Source organism: Anolis carolinensis, chromosome 1 (assembly GCF_035594765.1).
Source record: "Anolis carolinensis isolate JA03-04 chromosome 1, rAnoCar3.1.pri, whole genome shotgun sequence".
In the NCBI taxonomy this organism is placed as follows: Eukaryota; Metazoa; Chordata; class Lepidosauria; order Squamata; family Dactyloidae; genus Anolis; species Anolis carolinensis.
Window position 1 is genome coordinate 310875287 of NC_085841.1, and position 12128 is coordinate 310887414.

The 12128-nt window shown below is 42.7% G+C and overlaps 2 protein-coding genes across 3 annotated transcripts in view; both read left to right on the forward strand.

Annotated features, from left to right (window-relative positions):
• cdan1 (codanin 1) overlaps positions 1 to 12128 on the forward strand; it is a 43479-nt gene that overhangs the window by 23855 nt on the left and 7496 nt on the right. For both annotated transcript variants that reach the window (XM_008104113.3, XM_008104119.3), the window contains exons 20-25: positions 6148 to 6297; positions 6664 to 6727; positions 9267 to 9345; positions 10432 to 10592; positions 10829 to 10936; positions 11596 to 11659. In XM_008104113.3, coding sequence (XP_008102320.1) covers positions 6148 to 6297; positions 6664 to 6727; positions 9267 to 9345; positions 10432 to 10592; positions 10829 to 10936; positions 11596 to 11659 — 626 coding nt within the window. The remainder of the gene's footprint in view (positions 1 to 6147; positions 6298 to 6663; positions 6728 to 9266; positions 9346 to 10431; positions 10593 to 10828; positions 10937 to 11595; positions 11660 to 12128) is intronic.
• lrrc57 (leucine rich repeat containing 57) overlaps positions 10183 to 12128 on the forward strand; it is a 156674-nt gene continuing 154728 nt past the window's right edge. The window contains exon 1 of the mRNA XM_062968135.1: positions 10183 to 10193. The gene's annotated coding sequence lies outside the window, so the exon portion shown is untranslated. The remainder of the gene's footprint in view (positions 10194 to 12128) is intronic.

The window sequence follows — 12128 nt, forward strand, 5'->3', positions numbered from 1 at the left end:
AGAAGTGATAAAATTAGATGTATGTAAACATTAGGTCATTCTCGACTTTTCCAAAGTCATGTATTCTTCAATAAAGATTGAATTTGAGAGCAGCTATCCTTGATCTGCGTTCAGACTGGTCCTTTGAAGTGAGCCTGACATTAAAGTCGAGAATCCATTTCTCACCCTCCTGCGGAATTCGCAGTGAAGTGATAATGAGTGAAGAAGGAGATCAAAGCCCAAATGGGGCAGAGAGGCCTTTGCAAGGGGCCCGGCCGAAGAGAGAAGAAACGCTGCAAGCCATAGCTTCCTCTACGGGGTACCCCAGGCCGAACGGCGTGACCCAGAGAATTCCCAGGGGAGGAAGAGGCGTCTCTGCGGCTGCAGAAACCAGTTGGGGATCGGGAGGAAGTATGCCGGAGACCGTGGCCCTGCGGTTATCCATCCTGGAAACTAATTTATCCAGGCTGTCGGAAACCGTGGGGAGATTGGTGCCATTATTGGAAGAGAATCTCCAAAAGGAGCCCAGCCGATATGGCGCCGAGAGAGAACCAAGTAAAGAAGGAGATTGGAGCCAGAGGGGCCAGCGAGCGTCCACGCAGAGTCCCGTGGCGGCAAGGGACGAGGGAGATGAGGAATACTGGCGGGAGCTGGAGTTCCGGGACAGAATGGCGCGAGAAGTGGAGCGTCAGCGAGCCCTGGGAACTCTGAGGCTGCCATCTCCAACAGAGCTCCCAACCCCCCGAATGGGCGTCGGGGTGGAAAGGCCACTGGGGCCAGGGATCGGGTCCAGTGGATTAGCAGACGAAGGCGGAGAGGAGCGGGGGATCCAGGAAGAGGAGGAGGATGTGCCGTACGACGAGGAAAGGCGAGATGAGGGGGCTACAGCAAGGCCAGTATGCGGATGGGCGGAAGAGCCGACGGCGGCGGCAGACTTTCGGGAGCCGCGCAGAATGACCACCGGAGTGGGGCGCGGCGTGTTCCAAGGAGCCGCCCGAGGAAACCTGATGCAACCCTTCCCCATGCCTCCCAGACAGCATCAACGGGCTGCAGAATGGATGCCTAGAAGGGAAGATCTCAAACTAGAATACGGAGGGGAATCAGATGAACTGAACTTTTTTCTAATTAGCATCAGAGGATACATGGAAGACAATGCACACACATTCCCCTCCGAGGCAAGCAGGGTTCGAGCCATCGGCAACACACTAAAGCGAGGAGCAGCCAGCTGGTACGTGCAACTCCATGCCAGACACGACCCATGCCTGAGGTCAGTGCCCCGCTTCCTCGCCGCACTGGAAAACCGGTTCAGAGACCGGCTAGAGCAATTGAGGGCTCGAGACCAGCTGAAAGGAATAAAGCAGAGGGACAAAACAGTGCCCGAGTACGCAGAGGAATTCCTTCACCTCGCGGAAAGGGTACCAGAATGGTCTGAAGTGACCAAAGTGGAGTTATTTAAAGAGGGACTGCGCCCCGAGATTTTCAGCTGGGCAGCGCACAGAGACGACCCCGAAACGCTCCAGGGATGGATTCAACTAGCGGGGCGCGTCGAATCCACCCTGGCCCAAGTAAAGCGCTTCAGGAGCGGCAGCGGCAAGCAAAGACCGGTGGCGAGGGGTCGAGGAGAAACGAGGAAGCAGGAAAGACCCGGAGGGAGGCCGGGGATTCCCTCCAGAGGAGACGACAACAAACCTAAACCGGGATGCTTTGTATGTGGGAAGACGGGCCATCGAGCAGCAGAATGCTGGGCCCGGAAGGGGGAGCCGCCAAAAGCCCCAAAGCCCAAGCCAGCAACCGGGAGGCGCGCGGAAGAGGAGGTGCAGGCCCCAGAATCTTCAGAAAAACTGGTGAGTCGGGACAACCGCATGATAGTAGTGCCAATCTGCCTCTCAGGGCTAGAAAATCGGGCCACCTGCAAGGCATTTGTGGATTGTGGGTGTTCTAGAAATATTATAACCCCGGAGTTAGCAGGAGCGCTGAAATGCCAGCAGATGGCGCTTGACTCCCCAATTGCATTTTCGCAGCTAGATGGATCAGTCGCTGCTGGGGAAGCATCTACAAAGGAAATACGAGGAATCCCATGTAAAATAGGCAAATGGGAAGGAAGAATATCCTTTGTGATAGCCCCTATTGCCACATACCACGTAATATTAGGGATACCATGGCTCGAACAGGCAAATCCTGAAGTAGATTGGAGAGGGAAAAGCCTAGCATTCAAAGAACAGCAGATGCAATGGGAGATAAGCAAAATTGCAGAAGAGGAGGACGAGGAAGATGAAGCAGAGGAAATAGACCCACAGCTATTGCCACCTGAATACAGGGACTTTGTGGATGTTTTCAATCAGAAAGAGGCCAGTAAATTGCCTCCCAAAAGGAATATAGAAGTAGAAATTGAAATAACCCCAGGAGCAAACTTACCCAAACCAAAAGTGTATCCCATGTCTGTGCAGGAGAAGGAGGAATTGAGGAAATACATTGATAAAAACCTGGCGCGAGGCTTCATTAAGCCATCCAATTCTCCTCTCGGGGCCCCAGTGTTATTTAGGAGAAAGAAAGATAACTCCCTAAGATTGTGCATTGATTATCGAAATTTAAACGCAATTACTAAGGACAATAAATACCCTATGCCCTTAGTCAAGGATTTAATTACCGTATTGAAGAAAGGGAGCATATTTACTAAACTGGATTTAATTGAAGCGTATCATAAATTAAGGATCAAACCGGAGGATACTTGGAAAACTGCATTTTCCTGCGCATTCGGCCATTTTGAATACGAAATTTTGCCTTTCGGGTTAAAAAACGGAGGCGGCTGCTTTATGCAGCTTATAAATGAAATACTACACCCGTTATTGTACAGAGGGGTATTCATATTTCTTGATGATATCTTGATTGTAACTGAAGATAAGGAAAAGCACGTAAAATTGGTCCGGGAAGTTTTGCAGAGACTAAGAGAAGCAAAGCTGTACGCAAAACTGTCCAAATGTGAATTCAATAAAACTCAAATTGACTTTCTGGGGTATCGGATATCTCCAGAAGGGTTAGCTATGGATCCAGCTAAAGTAGCAGATGTGAAAGAATGGGGAGTGCCTCAAACAAGGAGGCAATTACAATCATTTCTGGGGTTTGCAAATTTTTACAGACCCTTCATAAAAGGTTTCGCGCAAATAACCGCACCCCTTACAGAACTTTTAAAAACAAAAGGGAAAGGGGAGACAGCAAAAGTGAAAGCTCCTGGCGCCAAACTGAGTTGGACGCCAGAATGCCAAAAGGCATTCGAAACCTTAAAAGAATGCTTCACTGAAGGACCCATCCTAAAACACCCCGATATCAGGAGCCCTTTCATAATCCATTGCGATGCCTCAGACTGTGCGTATGGGGCAGTACTATTGCAAAAAGATCAAAATGGGAACTTAAAACCCTGTGGATATTTGTCACGGAAGTTCAGCGAAACTGAAAAAAGTTGGCCAATATGGGAAAAAGAGGCATTAGCCATATTAAAAGCCTTAGAATGCTGGCGACACTTCCTCGAAGGAAGCGGAATCCCATTTGAAATTTGGTCTGACCATAAGAACCTACAGTATTTAAAGTCTCCTAGAAAATTGTCCCCCAAACAAATTAGATGGGCGCAATACTTCAGCAGATTCGATTTCCAATTAAAGTTTTTTCAAGGGAAGCAGAACGTCTTGGCAGATGCTCTTTCACGCATGCCTCAACACGAAGGCATAACCACAGCAAAAGAGGGGACAATATTCTCTGACAAACAATGGGGCTTAGCTGTCAGGACAAGAGCACAAACCCAAAAGGAGGACACGGCTTTTGTTGAACTCGGCGGGGAAGAAAACTGGGGAAATGAACTTAAACAGTCTTATGAAGGAGATCAATGGATCGCGTCCAACGCAGAAAAGGGGGAACAGAAGGGGGGATTTTGGTTTGTAAACAAGAAACTGTATATCCCAGCAATATTAAGGATTAAGATTCTGCATCGTTTTCACAACAACCAGAGCGCTGGTCATACAGGAATTACAAAAACAACAAAGGCAATAGTAAAACATTGTTGGTGGCCAGGAATGAGGAAGGACATAAAGAATCATGTTGTTCAATGTGATGATTGTGCCAGAAATAAATCGGGAGGAGGGAAGCCTATGGGATTGTTACAAACAGTAGCGGAACCTACCAGACCTTGGGAATGTGTAGCTATGGACTTTGTGGGAGAACTGCCGGTTAGCAAAGGACATCGTTATATTTGGACAGTACTAGACCTGTTTTCTAAACAGGCTCACTTTATAGCGCTGACGAAACTACCATCGGCTGAGAAACTAGCTGAATTGTACATAAATCATATTTACAAACTACATGGATGTCCCAGTAGAGTAGTCAGTGACAGAGGAGTACAGTTCACAGCAAAATTTTGGGAAAAATTCTTGGAAATGCTAGGAGCAGAAAGGAGTCTAAGTTCTGCTTTTCACCCCATGACAAACGGGGCGGTAGAACGTACTCAGCAAACGCTTGGGCAGTTCCTTCGAATGTACTCTAACTTGAGACAAAATGACTGGTCTAGGTGGTTGGCTTTTGCGGAACTAGCCTTTAATTCAACTATACATTCAGCAACAAATAAAACCCCCTTTGAAGTAGTTTACGGGTATGAAATACAACCTTTACCCCAGTTGCCAAGGTGGACAGAAAATGAGGAAACAGAGGCAGGGAAGTGGAAAACGCAAATGCTAGAATGTTGGAGTCAAGTGACTGCATCCTTAAAGGAAGCACACAAAAAGTATAAAGCGTTCGCAGACAGAAAGAGGGTGGAAGGCGATAAATTAAATAAAGGAGATCTAGTGTGGTTAAGTACCCAAAACATCAAATTGGGGCTACCTTCAAGAAAACTGGGCCCCAAATATATTGGACCATTCAGAATACAGGGTGTTATCAATGAAGTGACTTTCCAGTTGGCATTGCCAAAAAGTTTAGGGAAAATACACCCAGTATTCCATCGCAGCTTACTGAAAAAGTATATGGGGACTTTGGACAAAATGGACACATAGAGTTATTGTTTGATTTGTTTCAGAACTATGATGAAAGAAGAACCGAAGAGGAGGACGAAGAAAACGAGGGCGCCATGTCATGGAGCCAGATCCCAGGGCTGAATTTCCAAGCCCTGAATCTGACTTCATAACATAAAACAACCCTGCAAGCACCTGGCGGGAGGAGATAAAATGAGCCTGGGAACTCAGAGTTGAAAGTATAAACAATTATAATTGCTGTAGTGTGTGGGAATAGAAATCATGGTAGAAATGTGATCCCGAAGGTGGGGTTTGATGATGATATTTGCGTGTGATATTACGTTGCATCAGAAGTGATAAAATTAGATGTATGTAAACATTAGGTCATTCTCGACTTTTCCAAAGTCATGTATTCTTCAATAAAGATTGAATTTGAGAGCAGCTATCCTTGATCTGCGTTCAGACTGGTCCTTTGAAGTGAGCCTGACATTATGCTTTATTTAAAAATCACAAAGTCAGACAACAAGTAACATGTTTTGAAGATCAGTTTTCAACATATTGGAAGCAGAGCACAGTTTTGGAATTCTCATCAAATAGAATAAATTACCTCCAGTCTTTCCTAGTAATAACATCATTTCACATGTTTGTGGCACATTCTTTACAGTTAGAAAAGTTGTTAATGGATGTAAGTTTAAATGGTAATTCTGTAAGATGAATTGCCTGTTCAGAAGAACAGTGAATGAGATCTTTGTTTTCATGTGGTTTGACCACATATGATAACATTCAGACTTCTTAAGATGTCCTCATCTTCTTAGATGGTTCCTTTTATGTTTTTCTTTCTTTAGTTAGTGACTTAATGTTTTTGTTTTAATAGCTATAATTTTTTGTGAGTCACCCTGGGAAGCTGCTGAGTGGTGAGGTATAAAACATTTAAGTAAAGGTTCCCAGAAAAAATACAGGCAGTAGTAGATCAGTTGTTTTCTTTGGCCCAGTTCAGGTGTAACATTCCTGAGTTTTGGAACAGAAACAAGCAATAAGCTTAAGTTCATCTCCACTTTTGTGTCCCTAGCTTTAGAAGTGGCTGGTGTGCTAAGCTGCAATTGCAAATAATATTCAAACTGTACAGTAGTTTTTTTTTTCTTTCTTTCATACTCTGAATATTGGCTTTTTTCAGGGCAACCCTGGTAGCGGAGCTGGTGAAAAGAGCAGAGGTCATGTTGCAGGATAATGTGAAGGAAGAGGAAGCCAATTATGGCAAACTGCTTGACGAAGTCTGTTCCCAGCTATATGAAGAAGGGGCACAAGCTCTGATTCAAGGCAAAGAGTAAGGAGGGACATTTGATATAATCGTTAATGTGATATTTGACTTGTAACATTTGAGTACACCCAGTACGCGCCTGCTTCAGTTCTATATATTAATAGGTTAACATTCACCCATTCTTCTGTGATTTTAATTGTCTCTCTGGATTTCTGATCTGGATACCTCAGATGCGAGAGAGGGAAAAGGATAGGAAAGGAGGTCTGTACACAGACTCTTCTAGCCCTAAGAGTTCATTTTCACTTATTTTTGGCATTGCATGAGTTCCAGAGGGATTAATGGAAATACTACTTTTCCAGTTCCCATTGTACATTATTCTAAAATAACATTTTAGCTGATAGTTTTTGGAAGGATTTTTGTGTTTCTTTATAGATTTTGCAGGAAGAAAGGCCCTGAAGCTGTGGAAATCTTGCTGCCAGAAGAGACATCTGCAGCAGTATGTATATTTTGAAATGCTTTCTCTTTTCTGTGTTCCGTTTCTTTCTTTCTTTGTTTCTCTGCTATACAAAATGATGGTGTGTGTTTTGTTTTATAGCTCTAATGGTTAAAAACCAGAAGCTAAATGGTTGTAACTATGGCACTAAAGTCACTGTATGTTTTTCATAACATAATCAGGGAGATGATGATGCTAAATTCCCTCGTAATTGTAATATTCTGATTTGGATAAAAAAGATAAGAGCATGTTTCGGATCTTGGGATCAAGTAATGATTATTAGATTTCTGCAGCTAGAAAATGCAATGACAGCTTGTCTGAAGGGCAGAGAGGACATCCTTGACTCAGTCTGGCTCCCTCTATAAAAAGGGGCTTCAGTCTAATTATCCCTTCTTTCCAAATGGGTTTTGCAACTGAGCCTTGGTCTTCCCTACAACTCTTCTGATGACAGAGTTTGGAGAGGATGGGAGAACCTGCCTGGAAGGGTTCTTTCCCATGGCTTTCCCTTCATAAATAACAGATCTATTCTACTGGACAGATGTTCTTTTGGAAGCCAGGGCTGTAGCTGAAGCCAAATATGAGGCGAGGCAGAAAGCCCAGGTGCAGACAAGGCAAACATGGCCAGCGGGAATAATGAATAATACAAAGCCTGCCATTTCCCTCCCCACCGTTCTCATATAGTTAAGGGCTCGTTTCCCTGAACTTTGCTCTTGGATCTCCCTGGAGCAGGGTGTTGGGACTTCTAGTTTTGGTATCTGTTGGCAGCAAGCAGCCCTCACACACAAAATTGTAAGAAAAACTATTAGAGACTAATTTATGCAAAGAACACATGAAGCTTCTGCTTAAGATGCCAGGGTAACATCTGTTACATTCATATTTACCAGGGTAATTAATTTTAAGTAAAGAAGCTTCTCCCACAGATCTAGGTTGGTAAGTCAAAGATATTTGGGGATGCATTCAGTGTGGTTTTATTAGACATGAAGGATAAAAGTGAAGTTCTTCCTTTGACTCCTAAAAAAGGAAGGCAAAAACTCATTCAAAGTATTTGATCTTTCTAGTCCCAATTCCAACTGTGAGATTTCAAAACCTTTTCGATCCCAGTGGGGTAGGCCTAGACCTGACCCAAGATGATGATGATGATGATGATGATAATAATAATAATAAACTTTATTTTTATTCTGCCCTATCTCCCTAGGGGGACTAGATAATAATCACCTCTTGCCCTTAGAAGGGTCTCTCCAACAATGCTGATAATGCTGCTGCTGCCATTAGTAATAATAATAATAGCCAGCAACTTGGAGCTGTTTCTCATGGGAACTACTGAGAGAAAAACTACTGAGAACTGTGTCAAAGGGTTTTGCATTAGACTTTGCTCAGAAAGCCTCATACTGTTTTGTTCAGTATTGGAAATCTGAATGCCCGAAAAAACAGCAGTGTGTGCTGTCAAGTGATTCAGAATCTGGTTCAAATTGAGGCCATAGAAACAATGCTTTGGATCAGAGGTTTTCTGATTCTTTCTCAGTTTTGTTCTTTGTGTGAAAAAAGGGACAAAGATTGGAGAACTATCCTTAATTTTAGAAGGATTGATAGCTTTATTCAATAACACAGGTTTCTGATCAGGGCATATGTTCTATTTTGAAAACCCTTCAGGGTGGAGACTGTGTGGCTTCTTTCAATTAACAAGAAGCTTATCTACATGGTCTGCTACAACTCAGCAGTTTTTTGGGGGGGGGTTCACTTGCCAGACCAGTAGTAAAGAATCTTCCGCTTATTTTTCTCTGCATCTTCTCACTGAAAAGTGGTAGTACAAAGAGTATGGCCTCTCCTGAAGATATTGCTGTAATGGACTTCACAGTCCTTCAAATAGCCCAGATGCAAAAGGTGGTTTCTCAGTTAACACTTTTCTAAGGGCTTAACTGGGGGAAAGGGCGAACGATGTAATATTAGCCCGTTTTTCTTCCTTATTTGGTTGTTTTCTAGTCTGGATAGCATCAAGAAGTAATCCAGTATATGACGTCTCCTTCCATATAAAAGAATCAAATTTCACTATAAGTAGCCAATCTGCCTTTTCACCAGTTGCTTCTCTCTTCACAGGAATACAGTTGCATTTTTTGAGTTCAAGATTCACATGTGGTTTTACTGCTCAACAAATCTGGTTTTGGTCAGAAAGTATGCTTGCTGGGCAATAAGCAGTATTTTTACATAAGAGCATGTATTTTGTGCAAATATGTGTGTTTTTGCACAAAAGAATTTTCCTATGTAAAATCCCAAATGCAAAGACTCTTGTGTGTGTGCACTTTTTCATACTGGGGTTTTCTTAAGTGTCGGGCCTTACACATACATACAAAGGTTGAGAATATTAGCTAGCATCCCTACATTGGACCAGCTGCTAATAACAGAAGGTAGAGAGACAAAAAACAAGGTCATTGGTTTTTTCCCATGAATATTCTTACACCGCTGCAGTTGTTACTGATACATTTGCAATTGTGCTGTCCACTTGTGTAGGCATGCCAATAGAAATAAATCTCCTTTTCTCCACAAGGTTTTGAGCTGTGCATCAAATATTGCAGTGGGGCTGGCTACAGAAAAGGCCTGTGCTTGGCTTTCCACAAATATTACAGGTAGGCTGACCCAACTTGGTATGAAAGAATTGCTATGTACATGACTTTAGTTTCCTGAGTGTAGATTTTGTTGCAAACTAGGAACATGGGATATGTGGTCCTCCAAGATGTTGCTGGACTGCAGCTCCTATTAACCTATAACATTGTGTTTTCTGACTAGACTTGATGGGAGCTTTAAACCAACATCATCCTGGGAGCTACATGTTTAACTCCTGGTGGTCAGGCCTAATATAATAATTCATTACGCAGACAGAAAGTTGGAAAGGCTAGATTATCATTGCTGTGCACCTTTCACTTGGCCTATCTGATCTTGGAAACCAAGATCAGATGGGCCAGCTATCAATAGCACATGAATGAGACTTGGTGGAAGCTCCTTCCTTAGAGGCTTTTAAACAGGCTGGATAGCCATCTGTTAGGGGTACTTTGATTGTGTTTTTCCTGCATAGCATGGGGTTGGACTAGATAGCCCATGTGGTCTCTTCCAACTCTATGAGAAACTGCCAACAAATACCATGTTCTATAGGCTACCTTTCAGAGGCAGGAACTGACAAAACAACCTCTGAATATTCCTTGCCTAAGAAAATCCCATGAAATTCATGGGATCGCCATAAATGAGCAGGTAACTTGAAAGAGTGTATGCATGCCCACACACAGAACAATTACACTATGTAACATGATTTTTGTTCCTGGGCTATAAATGTCATTTCCTAATTGGTTTTATCATAAAAACGTGGAAAAAGTTTGTTAAACTACAAAAACTTTGTTACGTAGTGTTATCAGTCAAGTAGGTCAATATTGAGAATGAGTTTATTTTTTCTCAGGAGACAGGATTCCATAGCCAGGATGCTGCCATCAAAAGATGCCATATTTTGTGTCACTACCAAGGAAGCTCAGAGCGTGGCTTCTGGTGATGATCACAATCAAGTGACAAGTTTATATGTAAATAGGTTTACATGTGCTACTAGGGTTGTTGTGTAAATGTGAAGTGTTTTAGTTAGTGACCAGTGTGCATCCTTTTAACTAAGTTATTCTGTTATTTGTATCATGTGGAAAGGAGTAAGTGCAACTTTTTTCTGTGCCTTATAGCTTTGATTAAGAGGGAGGTGAAGGCCACTTTCAGTCGCATGCTGAAGGTCCAGGCACTCTCCTTGCCCAGTCCCAATGAAACTGTGCAGAAGAAGAAAGGCTGCCCTCCAGATTGCTCCCACCAAACTTCATTCCCTTCCCAGATCATTAATGAAATCAAGGTACGTGTCTCCTCTCCTTAATATTCCCAGAGAAATTCCATCCCTCAAGTTTTACTGTGTAACATATCCCTTATCCTGAGCATCTTTTTTCAAAAAGACCTTTGAGGGAGTAATTGGGTGGAGGAAATATTGCTAGAAGCCCTGCTCAACTTCCATGTTCTGTTTCAGGTCTTTTCTATGTAGTTAGGAGTCTAGAGTAAATGCACATCCTGAATCACATATGATGTTATGTCTAGGATGTGCTCTGCATCGCTGTGGGCCCAAGGGATGAAGATGAAGAAATCCAGTTTGCTGAATTAGAAAGTTTGTTGAGAAGGCTGAGCCAAACACTTTGTTGCAGAAAGGTATGCTAGCATGTGTCGGTGATATAGTCATTTTAGGATGAAATGCTTATTGTCCATATTAGGCTTTTCTTTTCACTTTTCCGCTGTCAGATTGTGCTTGTGTGTGTGTGTATTCTGTTGGCATTTATAAATTGATGACCCTTTTACAGTTACATGTTTGGAAATATAAATGTTAGTCATGAGTACAAACACTTGTAGACCATCTTGGCTGTGAACACCTGTAGAGTGTCTCATCTGCATTGGTTACGCCTTCTTTCTTTTAAAATACTGCAAACAACTCAGGAGGAGATATGGCCTCTGCTCGCATGTATTTTAATGGGCGAAGCTACAATTTAGAAGTATATGCACTACAGTTGTTATACCCACAGGTAGTCCTTTAAAGTAAGTCTCTGGTCACAAACTATTTGTCTCTTCCTCCCTTTTTGTCTGAATTATGTTGAACATCAGTATACTTCACTGCCATAAAAGATCAGCAGTATGGCAAGGTCAAAGGATGGCATGCGATGTTACACTGTGGCAAATGGATACTTCCAGTTCCATTCTGTGTAAGAAAGACCTGAAATGTGAGCTTTGTTAGACACGAAGACATTTCAAAATGCCAATCAGTCTCATCTATGATAGTTTCATGCATGATTGACCTTCAGGTTCATGTTTTTCAGTTCATATGCCCAGCATCAGAGCAGCAGCTGGCTAAGTGCACTGTTGAGTTGGCCTCCCTTCTAGGTAAGAGCTGTAATAATTTTTGTGTCACTGATGATTTTTCTCTTCCCCCTATTTAGAATCCTCATTTTTGAGGAATGGTGGTTTTAAATCCCTCACTATAAGATCCTAGACTAATTGCAGATCATTTTGAGAATGTCCACAGGGTAGGGGGCAGTACTCTCAGTTTTACAGAGGAAAATTACACTGCCCAGCACACACTTTGGTGCCTCAAATGTTAGAAAGGGGGGGTTTGAATGAAATAAAGGCAAATTGGATTAAAGATTATGAAAAAACATATGGGAGTTCCAAGTCAAGGGGGGTAGCAGTAATTATAACAAACAAATGTAATTTTGAAATTAAGAGTGTAAAAAAGGATGATGAGGGGAGATATATTATTATAGAAGGGGAAATTGGGGGAGATAAGTATGTATTGGTCAATGTGTATGCCCCAAATGAAAATCAAGGAGAATTTTATGAAAAAATATTAGGA